The sequence below is a fragment of the Phymastichus coffea genome, unplaced genomic scaffold (genome assembly GCF_024137745.1).
Source record: "Phymastichus coffea isolate CEN01 unplaced genomic scaffold, Cenicafe_Pcof_1.1 PCOF00134, whole genome shotgun sequence".
Taxonomy (NCBI): Eukaryota; Metazoa; Arthropoda; class Insecta; order Hymenoptera; family Eulophidae; genus Phymastichus; species Phymastichus coffea.
In genome coordinates this window covers 401,042-426,178 of record NW_026706945.1, presented here as the reverse complement: position 1 = coordinate 426,178, position 25,137 = coordinate 401,042, and the positions used below count along the sequence as shown (strand labels likewise).

Below are 25,137 nucleotides of genomic sequence, written 5' to 3'. Positions count from 1 at the left end.
CCATATCACTCAATAAACCACACGTGTTACTCGAGTCGACAAACATTTATAATGCCTGTTGCGTCTTCGCGGTAAGTGAGCGACTGACGGACGACCGCATTCATTCAACGATTCTTGGCAACATACAAAAAATTGTAACTTGGACTATTCACTATAACTACGTGTAGAACAAAACGACATTTTATGCATTTACAACGATAATTCTCATCGATCCATGGCATTGTAATTACAAGAAAATAAAACTTCCAGGTGATTATCACCTATAAGGTGGCAAATAAAAAAATGGCTTGCAGGGCATTCAGCAAGAACCACAAGTGATAACATAAAGAGAAACTTTCGATGTGATTCTCGGGTGATACAGCAGCTAAGCTGGTGCAGATTTAATGACAAAGGAAAATTTGTTCAGAAAATGAATAAATTTTCGGTGTGGCATATATGAATATTGAATATATTCAGCCTGTAAATCAGAATGGCGGAGTATATAGATATTTATATGTCTACGAATTGAAAATTCTACTGTAAATGGCAAACTTCTCGATTATAATTTTAATATTTGCAAATTCATGCTCATCTAAAAATTTCTCATATTATTTCATCACGTAAGTAATGTTTTACAATTGAAAATTCACGTATTACAAGATAACTAGTAAGAAATAAATGTTTCATAGATTAAAAATCCATAAGTGATTATTTGTAGCGTGACTCTCCGTCTATATGGAGCTTATAGGTCACTATACGGCTATCGATGCGATCGACTCAATTAGCAGTTGGAAGCTGTATCGACGGTGTATCTACCGTTGCCCGTAAAAACTAGACCATCTGATGTATCCGTTACACATAATTTACTTGGCAACATGTTTGTTACTTTGAGAATTCCACGAAGGTGGTTCGGTGATTGCAAAAGTCGAAATGCATTTAATAATAACACTACGACTATATGTATGTACAAATATTTAGTCAATACAAAAAAAAATGTTTAATTGTCGCTCTTTTACGCTTTATGTAAAACTATAACTGTCAATGTATCGTGCAGTAAAAGACGTCATCACGCGTTAAGAGAAAATATGTTTATGTCTACTCTCGAACACGAAAGTTTCTAGGTATGTTTAAAAATGAAGCACATGTATAATGGTATGACGATTGCAGGGTGTAGAGCTCAATTATTTATTTACACCGGAAACAATCGTCAGATTCAGAAGACAATTGAAAAATTACAGTTAGTGCTGCGGAGCTCGGGTTTTTTGTTGAGTCAAGCACTTGGCAGGTTCGTACGTCGACGTACATTGTCGAGAAGAGCAGTGTGACGGCATGAAGGGCAACTCGCAGAGGTATCATAGTATAGCTTGGATTAACAGCGTGAGCTTCGTGAGTACGAATGCGAATAAGAAATGTAGTGTTGAAAAGCCAATAACTAATTCAATTAGAGGTGTTGTTGTGCTTCAGGTGACTTTTAAATTGCAATATGCAGAAATCGATGTTCACCTACGTAATGTTATCTGCCGTAGTCATCTCAGAAATCAGAGCGCTAAAACGACGATCTTTGGCGAAAACAATAGATTTTCACGACAGCCACTACAAAATCGTGGCGATAAACTCGCACTTACTCAAGATATCCTGCAACGAGTCATGTTTAACTATTTATCCAATCGACGACATAAAGTATAAGCCTTGCGTTATTGCCGAGAATTCACTGCGTTCGCTGGCCAACAAAGCCATCGAAACGGCAATTCTCGGCAACGAGCGTAAAATAGTGATTTGGGGTGTTCGCCAAGCACGTAACTTCGATGAAATAACGGTGAAAGCGCGCTTCACGATGTTTCTCGTCGATCCGTGGCATTGTACTTATAATGACATAGCACTGCCAAGTGATTATCAGCCTAAGCGCTTTTTGAAAATATTCTCATCTGCACTCGAACCACAAGTAATCACCTACGTAGACATTTTCGATGTATTTTTCGCTGGACCGAATGTATGTTCGCCGTGTAGATTCAATGAAAATGGCCAACGGATTGTGATTAATCGGCAACTTGAAAGTGATGGTTGGGATACGATGCAACCATCTTATATTCAGGCTCTTGACGCTAACAGCGATTCACGAGGCTTTTTCCAGATTTATCACTACTTTTGCAACTTCACTGTTGCCATTAAACGTCTCGATAAAGACTTTAAAGTACTCGAACAGACATACTTAGATCAAATGGTTCCAATAGTTTCAGTGAAACGCGTGAGTATAATTTATCGAATAATAACATAAACATCTGCCATAATGTTTACTGACCTTTCTAATTTCGCGACTTTTAGAGCGAAGATTCGAGGATTGGTTTTTGTTATATCATGCTCGATGTTAAACGATCGTCTTGGCCTATCGTCTGTGAGCAGCGCAATTCTGAATTGGAACTTGTATATTCAGTTCATTTACCTGTACACGTCAGGGAATTTCCACCCGAGTTTTCACTAATGCTCGATTCTTCGGGACGTATGCTTGTTACTTATGACATTTTCAAAGACCAGTCAAGAATCGAACTAGTTCTGTTCATGTATGATGTGAATGGTCAACTTGTAGAATCTATTAATTTTGGAAAAGCGATTGACGTAGAGAATACTTTATTAACCAATAAAAAATATTGTCTAGTTGTTGTGCGTACTTCATACAAAAGCTTGCAGTGTATAAATATATAGAATTTTTTTCGAATAGTATTAGCGTTCGTTCATTTCCCGTAAATTTTTGAACATGTAGTTTTAGTATATCATGATATTTCCCACAAATTTAAATATAACAAAACTAGCAAAATTAATATATTTTCTTTAAAAAAAAAGGAAACTTCGCTCACCTTATCGTTGAGAAAGATGAAGTACATCTGTATGAAGGTGAAGGCCATGCGCGTGGTAGGTGTGAGTGCGAGCAATATGTTATGGCACTTGGTGTTGTGCTCGAGCTCGAAGTACTGTCCGAATTCGAGACCCGAGTAAATCATCGAGCCAATTCCAAAGGCGACGGCACCCATACGCAAGTAGAAGCTACCGTAGTGTTGAGTCGGCCGATGGAAACCATGGTGTGGATAACGCGAGTCGGGACTATCACTGTCTGCACCACCGCCACTTGAAGATAACGACGAGTCGAGATCGCTCACATCTTTTGGCTTTTCTGTGGAGGGATGATTACGACGGCTTGAGAAATTACCGGAAGAGCTCTAGGATGTCTCGTCTTGATGCAGAGGGAAGCTTTTGTGCGTCGTTGAGGTTGAGAAAAGGGATGCGTAGTTTTTCAATCGCGATCGTCATTTACCGACTTATTCGAAGACTCGACAGTTTGAAATATCATTTCCACTCATCATACGATTATTTGGTGAGCACGTAATAATTCCATCAAGACGTCGTTTATCATATAATTTCAAAATTAAGGGCATTTTATTAACAACTCACTTTGTTTGGGCTTGGAGTCGCCGCACATGGTAAGATACATGATGAATAAAAACAGCATGCTACCGAAGTAGAGGTAGAGATAGAAACCCTCGTAGAATGACGGTGGTATGTAGGTAGATATGACTTCAGCCATGGGGAAGGCGATACCCATGACAACCAAAAGCTTTCCATACAAGGCGCTTAGCGTCGTTGCGAACGCGTCGCTGAAACATACGTTAAATGTCATTTAATCATCCTAAAAATAACTTGTATATTGTGATTTCCGTTATATATCGTTTAAGCAATAAAAAACGAGTTCGTCGTGTATGTTTGAAAACGTATTATCCACTTGGCATTGATTGCAGTAGAGCGATTCCGCTATTTCGTACTCTTTTTGTTATATCATCAGCAATATGAAGGCGTGTGGGACCCTCCGGTTTTGTAATTTGTATGATGTCAGTACATACGAACTAGTTGAAGCGTAGTGGGACTTTGACGAAACACCATACTCTTTTTTATTATTTGCACGCTCAATTCCAAATGATAACGAAGCTTTTTATTGAATTTTAATTTGGGTCATTCCCATTTATTTCCAGTAAAAAATATTGCTAAACAATGTTTCTTTAGCAGTCTTTTTTTAATATTGTTAAAATCAATTACGATTTCACCACGCGAACTTATTTCAACAGTCTTGCCATCTTTGTCTTGTTTCGTTCTGTCATTTGCGAGCTTTCAATGGTTTAAGAAGCTTTCCATTAAATTCCGTTCATTTACGTTTAAGAATTTAGCGTGGAAGAGATTTCTTTAATTTTCGAATTAACTATTCAACTACAATATCTACAAATGCGCGTCCACGTACATTCTATCCCAGGCAGTTTGTATAGACACACGCGAAATTGGCTCAATTGCTTCTAATCGGCCTGTCTACGGTCGATACGGGTTTTATAGCGCTATATACACACGTATATACACACACTCTTTTGCCCTTTCTTCCTTCCAACCGCTATGATCTAATCTTACGTTAGGTGAAGACTTTTAGTGCTCGAGGTGTATGGTACCGAAACGCATATTTATTACCCCAGTACATTTTTCATTATAAGGTGAAATGTTTTGTAAAATTGGGTACTCAATCAGAATGATAAATTTTTCTGAATATTATTTCAAATATGCAGATTCAGGAACTTTTTGGATGTTGCATTTAAGCAACGAAGAAAGTCATTGATGTATTTTTAAAGATATAAATTGAAACTGAAGTATTCGTACATTGTAGCAAGCGCGAATGGAGAATATTCCAAGTGTGTGGCAATCAGGCAACATGAAACTTTCTCAATGATCTCGTATATGAGTGCCTGCAAAGCTCACGCGTTCAAAGCTCGTCTATAAGATAAACTGACTGTAATTGTGATGAACGAGCCCGGATCACGTGGAAATTTCGTGACGAGCGTTTCCGGATTTTCGCGTACCTACAGATTACAAAGGGGATGGGATACGTATTAAGCGGGATACGGCTGGCGATGAATTGCTGGTTGAATTTTCGCATCTAAAGTTGTCTTATCCATCGTGTAGTTCATGACGTTTGCTTTGTACCTTTGGTAAAGAAAAAAATCTGAACGGAAAATAAGAGCGACCAAGAGAATCGAATGGAAAAGCCGATTCCAATAATGGATCGGCCAAAGGCATTATAGTCTGCCATTGACGATGTTGTTATAGATTCGCGAAAACTTTCAGAAAAAAAATCGAGGTCGCAAACGAAGCCTGGAATAGAAAATAAGAGCGAGTATTTGTTCGTCCGAATCAATACGAATTTTCAATCGATTATCATCGACACAGTTGAGAATATTTCAAAAGGTGTAGGTCGAGACGAATTCGATCTGGAAAGCGTATTTCTGCGTGAAATTGCCCATTAACCTGAAAATAATCAGTTTTTGAAAAAGATACTTTACCATCCTGCGTTCTTAAGATTTCGCTCGGCGCCAACATCGAGCTCGAGGTAGTTGGGCGTTGGATAGCATACTGCGGGTATCGGTTGCGTATTGCACGGCAATGTCAAGACGTACTGCGGCTGTCTGGTTGTAACGGCGATGCCACTGTCCTTGTTGCGAGACGGTGAGCTGCTGCTGTGTCGAGACAGCGTCTCCGGCGAGACGATCACCGCCGAAGGCGAGGCAGGCGACGGTAAAGCCGCCGGTAGTCCCGGCCAGCTGTAACATTTCGAACGTGCTTTTAGTGCATTTTCGTTAAAGGCGAATATGCAAGCCGTAGGAAGTTCGCCGTCGTGAAGTTTGATGGGTGAATGGAGTTTTGTGTCGGGATCTTATCTCTATATAGTAGCAGAGTATTTTGTGATGCTGGAAGTTGACGTTCCATACTCTTCTTTTTTTCGAAGCTTGAACTTTCAGATAAGTTTGTTTGAAAGTAGCCTACGCCTCTGAGTCGAGCTTTTGCATTATGATTGGAAAACTTTTTTTTCTATCTTGGACATTTCATGTAATGACACAGTGATAGATTCTGAAAAAGCTACGCACAGAAATACATTTCTTAGAGTTTCGCAATGTAACTATAAAATATAACTAAACGGAAACTACGAATGAAATGAGAAATAGGGATATCGCGAATGAAAAAAGCTCGTTGAAAAAGGAGACTTACGCTACGCATAAATCATCGCGCCGGATCAGCTCACGATAACGCTACTGCTCTGCCAATTTAAGGTCAAACATGACATCATTTAATGGGTGCGAGATATGTTACATTCGCAGTGTACATGGCAAGATCTATGATAAATCGTTTTCGTTTTTTGTACTTATTACTTTTTTTCACGAAATTTTTATCGTTTCTATTGTTTTCAGATATTTGATAGTATTCTCAACGTAATTTAAGGTACAATTATAAGATTTCAGTACCGATTCGTACAATTGTCATAATTCTATTAGAATGTATTCATACGTTAAGATACTCCTGGCAAGAATTAATTTCCACAAGAGGTATCCTGGAAAAATAATAATAAGCACGTTACGTACGAAACGAATACGAATCGCGAGCTCGAACCGTAGTTCCTATTATCCTTTCAAATCTTTCTCTCCTGTATCCTACTCGCCTAATTCATCTCTCTTTTTTATTTGCATAGCCGTCACCGCGGGGAGTGTAATCACTCGGCGTTCCCTTCTTTTTGTTTTTCTCTTTCCTTTTCAAGAAGCGGGCGCATAAGTGGAAACGAGCAAACTGCACCGACGGAGATGGCAGTACGTACGCACACATAACAATGAAACGTGACATGAATATACCCAAAGTAAAAGTGACGAGTAGAGTGACTTGAGATTTCTGTTCTGAAGCTCAAGCCGCGGAGCGTAACTGACGTTCACAGGAAATTAAAGCTGAATTGAGCTTTGTTTCGACTGTATGACATGTACGATCAGTTCAAAGTGTAATGAAATTCGTTAATATTAAGTATTTTTTTACGTTTCAAGAAAAATTCACAACATATAAAAAGGCCAAATAGTCTATCCCAAAAGGCTGCGATGAAATACGGATAGGTATACATCAAAGTTCGTTCGCGGTGCATATCCATCAGCGTGAAAAGCGAAAGCCGGCAATTCCGAAGAAAGCTGAATAAAAACAGATCGTTGCGAATATCGGCCCCGTCTCTCGCCAAAGGACTCTGGCAGGGTCCCCTCGCAGATAAGGACTGCGCACTACGCAAAGAGAAAGAGATCGAGGAGACAAAGCGCGCGAGTACGCTCGAGCGCGGGGGCGCAGAGTTCGACTCGCAGGCTTCGAGAGGCGCGCGCACATTGTGCGCCTCGCCTCGAGAGTCCTGGCCCTTCTTCTTTTCTTTCTCTCCTTCTTTTTACGCGCACACGCATACATACGAGAGCATCGCCGTCGACGACGCATCCTTTTCGAATAAGGGCAAAACGGATGAAGTCGTAGGTGGCGAAGGTAGATTTGAAAGTCAATGTTTCTTCTTTTCTCCCTGGCATCTACTCGCTTCGAATCGACGGCAAAACAAATATATTCAGCCTGTCGAAAACTTGCGAAGCTTAAAAGTGCTCATTTTTCCTTTATTCCTTTCTTGCGTTTCACGTGAAAACGGGTTTCGATAGCTTACATCATTTAGCCCCTTGACTAAAACACGACTATAAACGCAAGCTACATGAAACTCAATCAAGCGACCATTATGTAGTAGATGTAAGGCAAGGCGCGATGGTAGCAGCCGCTCGAATGCCAAGCAAATGAGAAAGAGCCTCCCTTTCGTCTGGTAGGTAGTACACACGCCTCGATTATATTACTATCCGGGCGTCGCGAGCGCGTTATATAGGTAGTCATCTGTATATCCAAGGAGACGCGAGAAAATACCGGGGGTGCGTTGCTCCATTCGAAATTACCGTCGAAGCATGCTTTTTCCGAGGGGACGAATAGGTTTTCTCGCGCGTGCTTGTAATCGATCCATTCCCTTTGTTTTGGTCACGTTTCGTTTTCAAAGGAAGTACTGTTTCGGTTTTTCTTCGTTTCACGGCTACAACGAGAAACGTGGCGATTCCGACGGCCGCGAGATTTCCACTTTTACGCGAGGAACGAGGTTGTTAATATAACCGACTGATTTGGATGGAAGTCACTACGTCATCCTGGATCGTACGATTTACAAATGAAAAATCGGAACACGGTTGAATGTGAATTCTGCTGCAAATTGATTATGAACATAGAGATTAGAGACGAACGCGCGCGCCAGTTTAAAAAAATCATTATGCACAGGATGCGCGAGGGAAGCAGAAAAAGAAGTCGGCAAATTGAGTCCAGTTTAAGCTAGGTAAAGCATCAATCGCGTGCTCACGCGTGAGCGAGTGGCTTAAATCGATCGTCGCTTAATTTATCAATCAAAGCCACGGGACGCGACGGTAAAGTAGAGTTAAAAAATTAGCAAAGATTTTTTGCCTAATTGATTAAGTGGATCGCAGAGACACGCATAAAGAGAACAAACTGCCGATTTCGCACGTGAGAATTAGCTTCGAAGCGACACGTAGCAGTCTGATCAAAAATAATTAGTTGTTGTTACTGGCTTTACTCGAGCCTTGAATAATTTTTTATCTACTCATTTCAATGTAATTGTTTTATAGCCCCCTAAAAAATTAACAATATTTTATTTTAACTTATATTCTTGTACACGTTAACTTGATATATTGCCTCAGTTAAAAATGACAGTGGCGAAGTAGCAGTACGAGGGCACTTTAAGGTCAGTGTCAGGCTTGAGCGTTGTGTGAACACGTTATACAATATTAAATGATACGATATGTAGAAAATATTAGAAGATATTGCTAGAATAGCATCAAACTTCAAAGCTACTATAAAACTCAATCGAAAAATTATAGGTCACGAGTTGTTTGAGGTGATGGAAAACTTTGAGTCATCAAGTTGTTAAAGTTAATGCTCGGGAGTTCATGTACTTAATGAGTTCAAACTGTGGTACTGATAAACGTCGACGCTGTTTTTTTTTATCACTACGTACCTATGCAGAAAATAAAAAGCACTACAATACAATTCGCTAAGATTTGAAGATGAGTGCATTTACCTCAGCGAAGTCTCCTTGATGAGCATCTACGACGGAGCGAAAAGAGAGGAAAGGTAAGAACAAAAAGGTCGGTATTTGAGAAAAGAGCACTCGGACGTTCTAAATCGGACGGCGGATAGAATCAGACAGCACGACACCGCGAGTGCGGCCGCGAAGCCAGCGGCCGGAGCACTATACGAACTGTATTACACCGTTTCCAATGAGGCAACTCTTGTCCCCTATGTCACGATATGCGCGCCTCTTAATTCACAGACTAGAGATTTTGAGTGTCATTTTCAGAGGTGAGAAAGAGTCATTACTACCGCGACGCTTTATTTAAAATTTCATAACCGCCTTTTCAATTTGCAGCATTTTTCAAATAATCATTGTCGTGTCGTTAGTGAAATCAATATTACTTTAACTACCATTTCTGTCAATAGTGTTTTGACACGCCTAAAAGTTTTCGAGCAATTTTTAGCGCACGACTCTCAAATAAAAAACAATGAAATTCAATTTTCGAATTAACTCAATAGAATCTCTTTTTCTTTCTCTCTCGCTCACTCTAAAAATACTCATTCATTCCTTTTCTTCTCATTTTGTCCGTAAATGTGTAATAACTTTTGATTCGCCCTTTCACATATTCAGGCATTCATCGCGCGCGGCGCTTTAACTTTTCGCCCTTCTCAACATCTCGCACCTCTCGAAAGAAAGAAAACCGTCAAAGCAACGCAAAATGAAAAACGCACGCACGTATGAAAAACTTGGAAAAGAGTAAACCGCTAGTGGTTGCTTTTTTTCTCTCATTCGCGCAGGGCGAAAAAAGAACATCAAAAGCTCGTCGATTCCGCATAATGCCAGATCGAATCTGTATGTAAATGTTGGAGAGTTGGCCAGAGGGTGCGTGGAAATTTGACGTCGACAGACATGCAAAATTGTGTGTGAAATTGGGCGGACGGAAAAAGTCGTGCCCGGGAGAGCTGTTTGACGTGGGCGAGCGAGCTTCAGCGATAGGGATTCGGACAAGTAATTCAATTTACGTTAGGATATCTCTGTAACTGGTTTTTATTTCTTGCTGATTGGGTGTTATTGTGTTATATCGTTTATGCGGATCACAATGTAAAAATTTCTAATTGATTGCGTTTGAATATATATGTATATATTATATTCCATCAAAATTCTGGACAAGAAAAATCCTTTGGTTAATAAAGAAATTTCAGTTAAATAATTTGTCTCGTGCAGTCTCGGTGATACTTATTCTCAATGTACCAAGAAATGCCGTGAAATAGCGCTTTATAAATTCAGTTTACGAGGTAAATTGACACTGATATAAATGAAAAAGCTCGGACTGTTAGCAGCAGCATCAAGGGTGGATAAATCGGCTTCTAGCTGTTACCACGAAGGATGAAGAAAAAAGGGACCGACTCAATATTAGCACAGGAACCGGCGAATTCGCGTTCGATATCCCGTCCCCGGAAGTAATCGACTTCTTCGAACATCTGTGTGTGTATGCATAGTTGTCGTCCTACCTCTATGCGTTCGATATATTGCACGTGTAACTTTTTTTTCAACACGCGCACGTCGGCAAAGAAAGTTTCGTCGTCATCGTTTCGTTGTCGTGGCAGGAGAGTTAAATTGAATTTAGCCCTTGGGATATAATGAATCGCTGCGAAACTTTTTACTTGAATCACAATTGTCCGTGCAAAATTAATCGTGAAACGCTTTTGGAAAACTTCTTCTTTAGCGAAGCCTTTTTTTTTGTTCGCCCAGTGTAATCGAGGAGTCGTTAATTGCTCGTGGAACATTGCAAACGACTTTGAAAGGGTTTCTACTGTGCTTTTTTCTCTGATGAAACTGAATTTTCAAGTTCTTTTGTTTCAAAAGTTCTACTAATGATTTTAGTTGAAACTTTGTTTTGTACAATAAAGCTTTAAATGGTGTAGTTATAATAAGTTTCGGACAACCTTAAGGTCAAAACTTTTTCAGTATCAAACTTTACTTTTGCTTTAGTTTACTACCTCAATGTTTCGCAAAAATTAACGAGAACGTCAATCTATTCTGCTCTTATCCCATCAATTTGAAGCATTAATCAACGGGAGATTGATTGAAACTTAAAATAAAATGAGGCAGAAAAGTACAGCACAAGAATTCAGTCCACCTTCAAAGATAAAATCGCTGTGAAAATGGCTTACTCAGCAGTAATTTTATCCTTTTTTCCAGTCATCTCAGCAGCTCCTGCTAAAGCCGCCTCAAGCGCATCAGCCTCCTCTTCAAGTCTCAGCTCTTCAGATGCTTCTTCGGGTATGGTCGGAATATCAGTTTCATCGGCTAGTGGTAAATCAGCACCGCTATCGTCCAGCAAATCACTGATCAATCCGTCCAAGTTATCCGATGGCTTCACTACTTCTTCTATGTCGGAGTCTATGCCCTGTGTACATTAATCAGGATCGATGAAAATCTTAAGAGGCTAAGCAGGAAATTAGATAGTTTTCTCAACCTCACAGGGGTGCCAGATTATTTTTGTACCCTTGCGCGTATTTGGGGATGGTTTTTATCAGAGGGGTGCGAATCTAATTTATTGAAGGTAGCAAGCATTGAGTATGATACGATGATACCATGGATCTATGATTGGGAACTTAGAGGTTCGATCTATTGTATTAAGTGAATGATGATTGTTAACTGTAATGGAAAATCAATTGAAATTTTGTCTTTATTGCGAATCTAAATAAGTAGGCTTCAAAAAGTTATTGAAAATCTCAAATATCTACAACGCTCGAATAATCTCAAAAAATTAAATATCTAGAATAAAATAACAAAAAAATCATATATAAGTTAGTTCAGATACATCAGAAACTGGAAAGCTGGCTCGAGCGTTCGTAAACTCGAGCTCGACCAAGCATTTTCAGAATTCTACAAGTGAAATTACTTTTTGACTCATAACTTTGAACGTTATCAACGGGTCAAGGTAATTTTGTAGTGCACACGTTCGGAATTAGGACTGTAAGCCAGAAATGAAAATGTTCACTGGACCAAGTTTCACCGAGCTTGCGAATCCACGAAGCGAACAGCACAAAGACGCAAACGACTGAGACTCATTTCCGTAATTGAAATTCCGAGAGTAACGCATGCATTAACACAGACTCACCTGAGCAAAGTCCATGTAGAAAGAATCCCTGGAGTCGGAGCTGCCACGCCGCAGCCTTAGACTCAAGTCCGGAGAGCTTTCGCCCATTTTTTTCGTCTTCTTTTAACTTTGCTGAAGTCTTTTATTCTCTCTCGCTCACTCTCTAGCTTTCCTCTGGCGACGTATGCCGTTTTTTTTCAAATGAGAGCCCTCGGTTCTCAGGAGCCACGACGCATTGAGAATTTTAAGGAAGATCAATCTCTGTTTGTAAAGTTAAAGAGAATCCTTTTTTTTTTAAGTTTCGTTAGTGATTGATGTGTATGCATTTTTGTATCGAAGAAAAAGTGATTTGAAGAAGAACGATGCTATTAGAGCAGTTACACAACTACACAAATATAAAAGCTCCAAATTCCAACGACAAATTTAAGATTTCCTGTCAAATAATTCACCCTACTAAAAGAAAGGCATTAAAATCCTTCGTCTTCCAGAAAAAAGCCTATTCAGAAGCTCCTCACTCTTCCTCTACAAAGAACTTCATCTTTCTCTCCCCGTTGTCATCATCGTCTGCCCCACATCCGCTCGCGCAAGGGATGATTCAAAGGATCGCACCCTCCTCACATAGATAGAGCGTCCACGTATACGCACCAACGACGGAATTCACGTGATGCTCGCTCGCGCGCTACGCAGATTTATGAGTCTTATTTAGTTTTACTAGCCCCTACGTACATGTTTCAGCTTAGGATTCCGCGGGACTGTCAGATTCACGTCCATTTTCTTTTCGTTGTGATGCTCAAATTTTTATATGAGCCGAGTGGCCGAGAGTTGACGGGTTCACAAAGCTTTTATTTATGATTACTCGCTTTTTTTAACTGAAAATTTATGATTTATAATTTAACGTGTGTTACGACAAGTTTATTTTTCTACGTTTTAGTATCTGAGAAATACAAGCTCCCATGACAATCGAATCGTACCCATCCCTTGCAGTCAGATTCTTCGTTGAAAGGGAAAAAAATTGAATCAAACGAACGTTGCGCTCGGCAAAAAAAGAGCCGCTGAAACAATAATAAAAAAAACCCTCCGCCCTAGCAACGTGACACGTTCTGTCTCGCTGATTTTTTATTTTTCATAACGGCTGTGATTCATTGTTCTATGGTCGGCAGTGGGCAGTAATTACACGTGGTTGCCGACGACAGACAACGGGCACATCGCGAAAGAGAAAATTCGACATTCGACGCCTGATGAGAGAGAAAGTGAAAAAAAACAAGATAAACAAAGGGTCGGAGGTGTCGTGGAATGACTCTGTTTCGCGTTAGACGGGGTGCGAAAGGTTTTGTTTAATGTTGCAATCAATTCCCACGTACGCATTGAAAAAGGGCGGGGAAAAGGCTAAAATAAATAGTCAATCGGAGAGAGAGAGAGAGAGAGAGGGGGGGAGGGAGGTAGGGCGAAAAGGGTGCTACACTGCGCGCGATAGATAACGGCTCGGCCGGCCGTAAGAGTAATTAGTGGTCGGAAAGGGTCAACAATGAGATTCGCAAGTGTTCGATACACATGAGCCGTGCTCGCATTTTTTCGACGATAAAAGGAAATTTTCAATGCGCGAAATTTATTGAACGCGGCTTACGTCGTGGAAAAGCTTGGCGAGCGCCACGAAAGATTGATGAAATTTCGTGAAGTATTAATTTTGGCTAAGCTGACGAGATGTCACTGTTTCCCGATAAAAAAGTTTTTGGAGCTTTTATAATGCCCTCAAATGACACGTAGCATCAGGCTTATGAATTAATTGAGTCCCGGCTGACACGAGATTATAACAATGTGCAAAATCGCGGCGAATACCCTCAATTTCCCAGTTATCTGCGAGGTCATTATCGCACTGGAAAATCGAAATTAAATTAAATCGATTGAAATTCACGAATATACGATCAATCGCATAGCTGGCAGGATAAAAACAAGTAGCACGAGCGGATAATCCATTGTGCGGTGATGGAAAAGAATCGAAGTATGCATCGGATAAATACCTCTCGGGTGCATTGGCTCCTCTCGGCTGGAATAAGCCGTTGACTGCTCGCTACTGCTGCAGTACGGCATTTTCCTGCCTCGACATCGTCTTTACGCTGAAAAGATGAAAGCGCTTTTATACAGTGCATTGTCGAGTGCTGTAGATCACGGATAACGCGAGAACAGTGACATGGCGAAGCTTGCGAGGCGATTACGTTCCAGTTTTTGCCATTGTTACGTTTAGCCTCCTTTTCAAGTGAAAGAGAATACTGATAACAATTTTCGCAATAGCTACTCCTTTTTTGCATAGAGTACTAGCGTATATCCTTCGCATATTTTATTTGTGAAGAATGTCGGAAAAACGCGTTCTTATATTTGTAACAGTTTGCACAATGCTTTGCCGATAGTCATAAAGGCTAAAAACACTTAACGAAATAGCTGAATCGTTTACAGAAGTAAGAATTATTATGTTATAAAGGTACACTGAAGGAAGCCGACTTTGCCTAGCAATTTTCCACATTCCTTAGTAGTTCAAGTTTGGTGGTAGTCGGGTAAGAGTGGCATAATTTGTAACGAATACCCAACATTGTATACGGAATAATTTACTGTGCAAAATGTATAAATTGACGGCATTAGTACTGATAATTGCTGTTCATTATTTTCCAACATCCACGCGCAGTTGGATGTTCATTCTTTTCCGAAACCTTTATCGCGATGTTAACATCATTATTTTGAGTGGCACCAGAAAGATATCCAATAATTTTACGATTGGTTTAACGAAAGTAGCCGTGCCAATGCTAGGGATTATAATTGACACAGAGGAAATTGATGCTGGCAAAGTTAATGGAATATTCCAGCGTATTTTACAACAGGGGCTTATTTTTCGTAATAATGGCGCCTCAAAATAAGTATGTATCGCTGAAAATGTATCGGATGATGAATTTCATTGCACAAATATGGCCCATCGCGACCAAACTCAAATGTCTATTTTTCAGTTTGTATGATATTTCTAGTTCACCAAGTTTTCCTTGCTGAATATCAATTGAGAATCTCATGCCATACAACAATATGATCATTTTACAGAACTGATCGGAAAAGATGTGCTCAATGTAACTGTAAACACCTATCCTGATAAGTTACAAAACATGTACAAGCGTCCCTTTTGAGTACAACTTCTCAACCCTGAAACAAAATACTCATCTTTCTCTTCGAAAATAAGAATATGTTATATACGGGGAGAAATTAATAAAGAAATAGTACTTTGAGGAAATATAGTACTGTAAATAGTACATGTAAATAGAATTGTACTTATTCTACATTATGAAAAAAATGATAGTCATAATGCGATTTGGATTATGAGGACATTCCTTGAAATTTAGAAAATGGAAACCTGAATCTCTGTGCTGTAGGTTCCTTTCATTATAATAAATCCATCGTAGCAGAGAAGATGCTTAATATCGATAAGATGATTCTTGTCGTGCCAGTTTTAAAAGTCACTAAATTGAAAGTACTGCAAGTTTTTGAAATAATATTTTGAAATAATGAATCTATATAATATTTAATGTTCACTGTAATCATATTAAAGTATATTTGTGAAAGAAATGTTATCAATATTAATTTTTGGTTCTTATTTTATTAAAACTGAAAAATGAATCTCTGAAATAATTTCTGTTTTTTAGATCTCATATATAAGACTATTCTTGATTTTCGATGTAAAAATCTCATATCAATATAAATAATTTACAAATTTATTACGTTTTCTTTGAAAATAAAAAAAGAGATGAACAATTTCGTATTGAAAATCTGAATTGTATAATTCAAGTAGCTTCTGGTAGATACTAATACAATAGCAATAAAAATGCGTGAAGAAAATTGTTAGCTGCTGCTTTTTGTACAGACGTTTTGGTAAAATGTGTTTTTGTAAGATATCTTGAAGCGCATTACGAAAATGAAATTCTTGTTCTTCATTGAAACAAACAGTACAGGGTTGATTCTCGTGAAATAAATAAATAAAAATAAATCTGCGTATTCGTATATCTAAGAAGCTTTCAGAGCCACCACATGGACGACTTCTACACATACCGTTACGAATTTTCCTCATCCTAAGAACAAAAATTCATCTCCCTTGCCTCGTAAATCGACTTATAGATGTATAGGACGCACCAGATGAAGGCAATTTAACTTGGGAGCCGAAACGAAGAAAGAACTTATATTCAGCATGCACGGGATGCGAAAGCTCCCTAGTAATCAGCCCTCGGCTTTTATTACGCTCAGAGTAATGTCTCCCCAGCTGCAGCTTGCAGTTGAGAATCGGGGTTATTGGGGAGACGCGTATAACGGCAGAGACGGGCTTTTCTTTTGTCGAGCGCGCGCACACGTAAGCACACGCACACGCGCGCGCAGTCAGTTTGGAAAATGCGGCGTCGCGTCGTGGGGTGGGTGAGGCTGATTTTTATTACGCGCCTCATGGGCTTTTCTTTGTTCGCCCGCGGCTGACTTCATTCCTGCCCGACGGTTTTAGCCTTTGGCGCGGATAATGAGGACCCGGTTATTTTCCTTGTCAGGCGCAGTTATTCCCGCAAAATGGATTCCCGAGGAAAATGCGCGCTTGCAAAGCATTGCGAATCGAAAATCGCGGCGATCGAGCTGAAATAACAAAACGCCCGATAATGGTTCGGCAGTTTGCAGACACCTCCTAACGAGCTTGACGCTTCGTCATTCCTCTCTCGTGGCCGTGTACCCGCGATAAATCGCATTACATGTCTCGTTCGCGCGCGCCACGACGACAACCATCCCTCGCCCCCTGTTTACTTCGCTGATTTCATCAATTTTTGCCTCACTGTTCTAGACTAACCAACCGCTCATTGCTTTGTAGGTTGAGTGCCCGACAAAGATGAAGCCACTTTCGACTTGAGTGCGCTCGTCACGGCTTTGTCGTAGACAACTTGACTGTTCCGCTCGTTCTTCAAAAGGGAGCGACATTAACGTCGCCACCTTTCTCAGCGGTCATCGCAGTTGTTTTTTTTTTCTTTTTAAAAACAATATTACCGTTCGTTGACAATTCACAGCTCGAACGTCTTGCTCGAATATATCCCTTACTTTATTGAAATACGAAGAAGAGCAGTGCTTCGCGCGGCTAAATTCGCGAAGCTCTTGTTTTCTCGTAAGCCGATCATTAGGTTGCACGCCTGTTGAGCAAACTGCTTCTAGCGCGACGTCGTATGTGTGCAGACTTACTTAATTATCGGATTTCGTTTAGCGGAGTGAATGACATGAAGGCGTTGGCAGTCCATGTGCTTTTCACGGCAGTACAGTTCAATCGAACTCCGAAAGCAAAGACTCGTTTTTAACTAGTTTTAGAAAAGCCATCGATCAATAAACTCTCGTCGATTGTTCGCCCTCGCAAATAGATTAATAAGCAAACCTACACAAGGACTGGAAAGGAGGCTACGAGCACAAATAAAACAATACATAGCAGAAAAAAAGCCAATATTTCGAATGGAGAATGGCAAGCAGCAATCTGGTGCAAGTGAACTAGGACGTCATTGTGCGAATGAAGGGCGAGAGGGAGGATTTTTCTAGTAATGCCAGTGGCCCCGTAGCGTAAAAACAATGATAACGAAAATGCGAAGCAAGCGTATAGCCTCGAATGGACAAAGGATCTTTTCTTTCTCAGTCATTCAGCTATACGTGCGCCGTAACTTGTACCACCGGCGCATAGAGGATAAAACACATTGCGCCAAGCCAAGTGAAATGCCAATCAATGCTATCGTCCTTACCAATCGGACGCGCGAGTTATAGTTTAATGAATTTTCCTGCATGTATTGCTGCTACACATTTCGCACTGTATTGGAGAGAGTTCGCTCAACAAAGCCTCCGCAATCACTAAAAACCGTTTCTTTCCTTCGACAACTGCTATTTTGGTTATTTTCACTCGACGGTCGAAAGTTCAACTGATATTCGATACATTCGCAGAATCGTAGCTTATATCATTAAATATATATCGGATTTCGATTACTTGTACGCGAGTACGTTTATAATAACTGATGGGACGTTCTAACGAGCAACCCTTTCAAACCGATAAAGCTTTCAATTCCGCGTCAAAGCAGTCGCGCCGACGCTTTTGAAAATCTCATTAAAAGTCTAATTTTCGATGAAGATACGTGTAAAGGAAAAAGCAACGAAGTGTCACACCTGTCAATTACCATTTATGCGACGAACCGCACAGCGTCCGCTCGCATGAAAGCAACGAAGATACGTTGACCGAGAAAGCAATTTACTGATGAAAAAAAAAATAAATAAATAGAAGTCGAGCTATCGATCACGCGAAAGAGCGCGCGAAGGAAAGAGCAACCCTCTCTCCGCAGCATCCCGCCCACTATACACGCCATTATAGTACATACCTCGTGTGCGTGCTTGTGTGCCACACTAGTAGTGAGTCTTGTTCTTCGGCTTGGAAAAAGAAAAAAAAAATTGAGCACACGAATCCGTGACGAGAAGAGAAGGAGCGGAGCAGCGAGCGAACGTATACGAGTCAAGAAGGAAGACTTGTTGCGGAGCAGAGCGGCAGCGACATGATTACGGTGTCGGCCGGCGAGCGAGCGAGGCCCGAATGTGTCCCGGGCGTCTCGCGCCGATATTTTCGCATCCCCTCTGCTACGGAAACACACCCCCACGAGAGTAACGGCCGCCGAGAGATGCTGATGCCGCCGCCGCCACCACCGCCGCCGCCGCTCTGCTGCTGCGCGTGTATGGCTTGCACACCCTCAGGGATGTGCTTCGAGATGGCGCTCCGACGAAGGGTCAATGTTATGCAGGGTCGCAGTTACAGGTGATACTGGCTCTTTGTTTTCCTTTTATTTGGAATCATTTGAAGATTTGCGAGCAAATTGTAATCATTTTTCACGACTGTGGATACAAGTCTAATACGTCAGACTGTAAAAGCAAGGCTCACTTTGAGAATTTATTAAAGAGTCTTTACTGTCGTGCTTTCTTACTTAAACTTCGACTTTGATGTCTTCTAAGTATAAACCCTTCGATGGCATAGAGGGTAGCACTTTTACAAACTTGAGACTTGCTGAAGAGGAGTTTGAGATAATAAGGGCTGAAAGATGAACAAAAGGCACGTAGAAATTTCATAGGTAGAGGCTCGATTAAACGAAGTGCTATTTATCTGGTAAATGTGTCTTTGATGGACCATAAACGTTTCCCTTTTCTCGACCTCCGTACAATTAACTAAATCAACGGGACAAGCGAATTCTTTATCCAAAGACATAAAAGGCTGCCCTCTTCAACTTGCTACTCGTTAACTTATCAGCAACCCTGGAAAACTGAGGCTTTTACATACTAAACAATACTTTGAAAACAGGGAGCTTCAAAAGAAAAGAAAAATAATGTACAAGAACACGCGGAAGAACTTTGAGATTTGCAATTCAAGCTTATAAAGCCGGCAGACAGTGCCGCCTCGGCATAAATTACGAAGCACAGGCGTAGTAGACGCGGTACGAAGCTCGTCTTTTTTTTTCTGCTGTTACGTTTTTTACAGTGTGCACCGTTGTGTTGTCCAGCTATGCGCGCGTCACTGAAAATCCGACCGGAGTATTGGTAAAGCTTATTTTTTGTTAGTGTTGTCTTCGCCTTTGATTTTGTACAGCATTCAACGCTGATAGGAATTGATTTTCTTTCGTATCGTTATAGGGAATATCGGAGGTATAGGCTATAAAAAGGAACATTTTTACATTTTTGCGTTTTAATTTTAAAAGAACACTTTCATAAAAATTTCGAATTATTATTTGTAGAAAACAAGAAAATGATTATGCTAGACCAGATGCTACGCTTTTAATATTAAAATAATTGTCGAGAATTGAAACGAATGCAAATGTTTTATTACGCTAGAAAGTTGTTTTAATAGAATTTAGTTAATTTAAATGAATGTAAGATGCAGGGTTTTTTAAATTCATCGCACAGACCTGGGAGTACAGTCTCAGCTGTAAAAAGCATCTGTAGGCATGCGTCAGCTTAGCTCTTTGAGAGTTGTGTGTATCGACTGTACGGACGGCTAATGGCGTGTAAAGGCGGTACGATAAATTGGTGCCGATCTCTTTTAGATCGTCCATCCCTTTGTTTTCTTCTCTTTTATCTATTGCTGTAGGTATGCGAAAAAGTTAATTCGAGACAATTGATATATTTTTATCTTTAATAGTAGTAGTGTCAGAAAAAAAAATTACATTCACTTCCAGAAGTAGATGTAGGTTTTTAAAAAGTTTATCGAAACAAAAGCTTGGATAATAGTATAATAAATTGATTAACTTATCTTTAACAATTAAATGTATTCTATACATAATCAAAAATAATAACAATCCATATGCGCTATAGTGGTGTATTCGGCGGATATTCGTTAACTTCGACGATCTAACTGATATCGGCATTAATCAGCAAAAATTCTTAACACATACGGATTTTCTTATTCCTACACGCAGAATAATAACATATTTACAAGTTCTTTTGTCCTTGGAATAATAGATGTCCGCGTAGTCTATAAAACTTTATGTGATTAATATAGTTTCTTCTTAGAATAGTGAAAAAATCATTTGGCCATACAATTTATGGTTGTGAACTTTTGTTGTGAAGACGTCGATCAGGATCAAACAATTTAAGAGTTTGAAACGCATTTCGGTAATCCCAATCCACCGCAAGATATTGCCAGAATAACGTAAATAATAAACTGAAATTATGAATTATTATTACAAGTTAGTTTTCAATAAATATGAGATTAATGTAGAATTATTTTTCAATACTCACGATTAAAACAACGCCGATGATAACATACATCTTTACATTTTTCCAGAATAGCAATCGCGCGAGATTACGACTGGATTTTCGGAATGTCACAGACTAAAAATAACAATGTAACAAAGTTCAATGTAGTTTAGTGAGTTGTTGACCGTGTGTTTTTTATCAACTTACGTTATTGGTCAAGTTTTCTGTTTTATTGACAAGTAATTCTAAACGTTCTCCTCTCATTGCCAAATTATCGATGTTTTTTACCATTATATCTTTGAGTTCATCTAGCTCTCCATGGACTTTTGATATGGTGTCTAAGTCTTTTGATTCACTGTAATGTTTCTAAAAACATTTAAAACAATTAATAATAACAACAAACTAATGAAAATACAGTTTTTATCGCTTTCAATAAGATTCTACACACCATCTCATTAGCAATGATTCTGCCAAATTCAGTATTCATAGAATAAGCTAATGCAGTCTGTGCCCCATCTCCATACATTGTGCGGAACCTTCTTTTGATTTCATTTAAGTAAAGAAATGCTCTTGATCTTTGAAAGTCCTAAGAACATAAACAACCAATAAGTTAATATTTTAATTTATAAAGCATCCTAATATTAGTAAATAATCTTATATAATGTATTAAGTTTAAGGTTCATTGAGCATAAAAGACAAGTGTGATTTATCTACAATTGATAGCTATAAGCTTGTATGCAGGTATATGGTTATTATTTTCATAGACTCTGTATTTTGTAACAATAGTGATGCAAAGTAGATAAATAGTAACGAAAAGAAAGAAATTTAATAGAATGTAGCTAATATGAAAAATAGTTTGAACATAACATTCCAATTATATAACCAAATGTATTCATTTTTTAATGACTATGCTCAATGCATTTCATTCACTTTTTCTATAGATATTGAACTTACATCATCAGTTATACACATGTAAACGATTCGCTCATCGCACACATAGTGAAATAAATAGGGACCTTGTGAATATGTCATTTTATCATTCTGAGGAGGTATTTTTGCAAGGATTTGCTCTGTGACTTCTTCGAAATTTCCAGCACAAGCAGCATGTTTTGCAAGTACCGTTGGTCCTCTTGCAACAACACTATACAAGATTGGCATTGTTGCAGCTGGAAAGTAAAATTATTTTAGCTTATTCTTGATATTGACAAAGTGTAAATTATCATTTGACAAGTTATTTTTAAGTAGGTGATAAAAATGTTTACAATGGAAGATATAGTCTTTTTATCCATTGGTTAAGCAAATTTGAATTTTTTTAAATTGAAAAGTTTTCATAATTTTTTTTATTCTATATATACAAAATGTCCACATCAAAGCTCTTTTTAAGACTAAACTTCATTAAGTCATTACAATATTATCTCTTTGGAGAATAATATTCAAATAGGTAAAGGGGATTTATACAGAATCATTACAAAGTAATTGTTTTTTCTATCTCTTACTAAATATAACAGAAACTACAAGGAATTCTATAACAAAAAACGTCAATTCTAAAGTGACGTCATTAATAATAATTACACACAATAATAAACGTTCTAACCTAATAATTTTTAAGTGAATTGGAAGATTATTCTAAGAATAGTTGCAATTATATTATTTTTATTGATTGCAACAGATTATACTCAATGCAAGACCACCATACCATCGTTATGAATAAAATACGTGACTCACCTTGAATATCACGACTGATGTTAAGTCACAACAATCGAATGATACTGCGATATATTTATGATTTACACGTCCGATTTGATCAATCTATGCCAGTTTACTTTGTAAAATTGCATTGGTAGATGCGTATTCTCGATAAATGATAGATTTGAGTTTGAATGATGTGGAAAACCCCAATTTAAACACCCATTTCTTATTTGTTACAAAAAAACTCTTACATTCGACACTTTCAATAGCTACTGCTGCAATGCTAGTCTGGTGAGTGCGTAGATCTGTAAAGTTCCTACATATTCCGAATAGTAGCGCTAGGGTTGAGTGCTTTTTCGCGGGAAATTTAAGTGATGTTATGATTATACACACATTGAATGTTGCATTATATTATTGTTTATATTGATTATATTACTTGTTTAAGTATATTATACACTTGTTATTAGAATATTAAGTCAGATTACGATTATTTATAGCGTATAATTCATTAGTTGATAAGTTTATCATTAACGAGAATTAATTTAAGCAGAATTTATATATTGAGTACGCGTTATGACGAGATGAGCTGCTGAATTAATTGAGTCGAACATAGAGAGAGTTTTAATTGTCACTTACTTTCAGTCACCTTATTTTGATTATCAAGTTTAAGCTGCTCACATATATTTTCACATAGATTTTCAGCAGCTCTGCTCGTATAATGTATGCTCATGTTCAGATCAGCTCTAGCGCTAATAAAGCAAGTGCCTCATTTTTTTGTATTTGAAATAAATTTGATTGTTATTTCCAAATCACTGTCTCTCAATTCCTCATATCCCAAACAGTCCATAATTTCTGCATTTATAAATTTTATTTCAAGATAATAATACTAGAGCATCTGAATACACTTTCATGAAATAATATATAAAAGTAAATGAAATTATGCATACTTCTAAATTCTAACAATTTGCATTTCATTTATTCAATTTCTAAATCAAACAAAAATGCACGCAAAACTCGTATGAAACTTCATATCATCCATGTTGAAGGCGTGAAGTGTTGTGGAAATAGCTTAAATAAACAGAAATGATATAAGGTTATTAGATAAACGAAAAATAATGTTAAGTAGTCGACGTAAAAACCTCCGCATGGACGGAAGAATTTCACAAATATTAATATTTAAAAATAGACGTAAACAGACTAAATACTTCAACGAGGAATTGAAGCGATCTTGGTCAAAATTTTTGTTTTTATGAAAATAACTGGAATATAAAACCTTAATTCGAGATGGCAATAATTATTCTGAAATTTTTATTTGAGTATAATTACAATGGGGGTGTTTCTTTGGCACAGTGTCTGTGCTTTTCGTATGAAAATTAATTCAGTACGAAAGGTGATTTGATAGGAAAATTTGATGAATTTAAAGACAGAATGATCAGGTTTTATTTCATGAATTGACGGAGGATACAACTGAGAGCGTATAAGCTCATCGAAGGCTCTCAGAAAACTGACCGCCGACTCTTGCCACTCTCGTCACTCTTAATCTTAAAAGCAATAAAAAAAAGAAAAGCGAAAAAATGAGACGAGCGTCGAACCAAAACATAGGCGATAGTCACGATAACGTGATCGTGGCTCAGTTGTGTGGCTTATGCGCCGTCGGGGTAACACATGTTAACCATGAGGAGACCACGAGAAACGCGTAAACTACTAGAGTGGACTGTAGGGCACAAAGAGAGAAATCGACATCATCTCAACGACTCAGCGAGGCACTGCCTTTCGTAGAATTACTTTAATTGAATACCATGAGTGAATCATGAATGAATGTCGGTGAACAATATAAATGAAATATAATTATATGCAAATAACGTAAGTTCAAATAAATTAAATTTAGAGTCTATGAAATTGTCCGATATAATAACATTAAAACCACTCGATATTGTACAGGGGGTTTACCGTGCAGCAGCATTTCCGTGACGTCTTAATACGATTTTTTTCTTTATATACTTTAAACGTAACTATCGGGATTAATACATGACTCAAGCATTTCTAAATTTTGCAATATTTCCCAAAAGAAGTACAAAATTTTAAACGTCTTGAAAAATCCATTCAATTTTATAAGTATTGGCGGAACTTATTAATTATTCTTTCAAATGCACAGCATCTGTGTTGGAATCATAAATATTCCTTATTAACCAACTTTCTTAATGCTTGCGAGGAACTGCATGTTACGGATGCTCCATTAAGTGCGGCATATGGAAAATATGTTTGTATTCAAATGAAATGCTACGGCTTATACTTGCATATTTATGAATGAACCGGTAAAATCGATGACACATTTTCCAGAGTTAGATTTTTAAGCTCTTACATTGGAATATAATTTACAAGTATATATAAATATATAAGTATATATAAAGATATTGAGATGCTGTGTAAAAAATAATATGATTAATCTAAGATTCTGATGATTTTGAATATTTTCTCCTCATTTCCAGACATATAAGTCTATCATGCTAAAAGTTGTCCAAAATGGAAAATGTGATTTTATTTTAGTTATAAAGCTCTCTTGGATCATTATAAACGAATCTACCATAGTAGATTTTCTGTTAATCCTTTTCCAGGCAGAAGGAAT

At 38.3% G+C, this 25,137-nt stretch overlaps 2 protein-coding genes across 2 annotated transcripts in view; both read right to left on the bottom strand.

Annotated features, from left to right (window-relative positions):
• The window catches only part of LOC131671746 (proton channel OtopLc-like), a 31,436-nt gene extending 12,787 nt beyond the window's left edge, over positions 1-18,649 (bottom strand). The window contains exons 1-7 of the mRNA XM_058948421.1: positions 18,467-18,649; positions 14,084-14,179; positions 12,087-12,326; positions 11,134-11,369; positions 5,346-5,603; positions 3,424-3,626; positions 2,832-3,145 (exon numbers count right to left, since the gene is read on the bottom strand). Of these exons, the coding sequence (XP_058804404.1) occupies positions 2,832-3,145; positions 3,424-3,626; positions 5,346-5,603; positions 11,134-11,369; positions 12,087-12,173 (1,098 nt within the window). The 5' untranslated portion in view covers positions 12,174-12,326; positions 14,084-14,179; positions 18,467-18,649. The remainder of the gene's footprint in view (positions 1-2,831; positions 3,146-3,423; positions 3,627-5,345; positions 5,604-11,133; positions 11,370-12,086; positions 12,327-14,083; positions 14,180-18,466) is intronic.
• A 1,674-nt stretch (positions 18,650-20,323) lies between these two features.
• Positions 20,324-22,786, bottom strand: LOC131671737 (vesicle-associated membrane protein 7). The gene is made up of 6 exons (XM_058948402.1): positions 22,548-22,786; positions 21,777-21,988; positions 21,271-21,408; positions 21,030-21,188; positions 20,865-20,957; positions 20,324-20,787 (listed from the first exon to the last, which is right to left on the bottom strand). The coding sequence occupies exons 2-6, from the start codon at positions 21,978-21,980 to the stop codon at positions 20,716-20,718; spliced, it is 666 nt and encodes a 221-aa protein (XP_058804385.1). The 5' UTR covers positions 21,981-21,988; positions 22,548-22,786; the 3' UTR covers positions 20,324-20,715.
• Between the last annotated feature and the right edge of the window lie 2,351 nt (positions 22,787-25,137).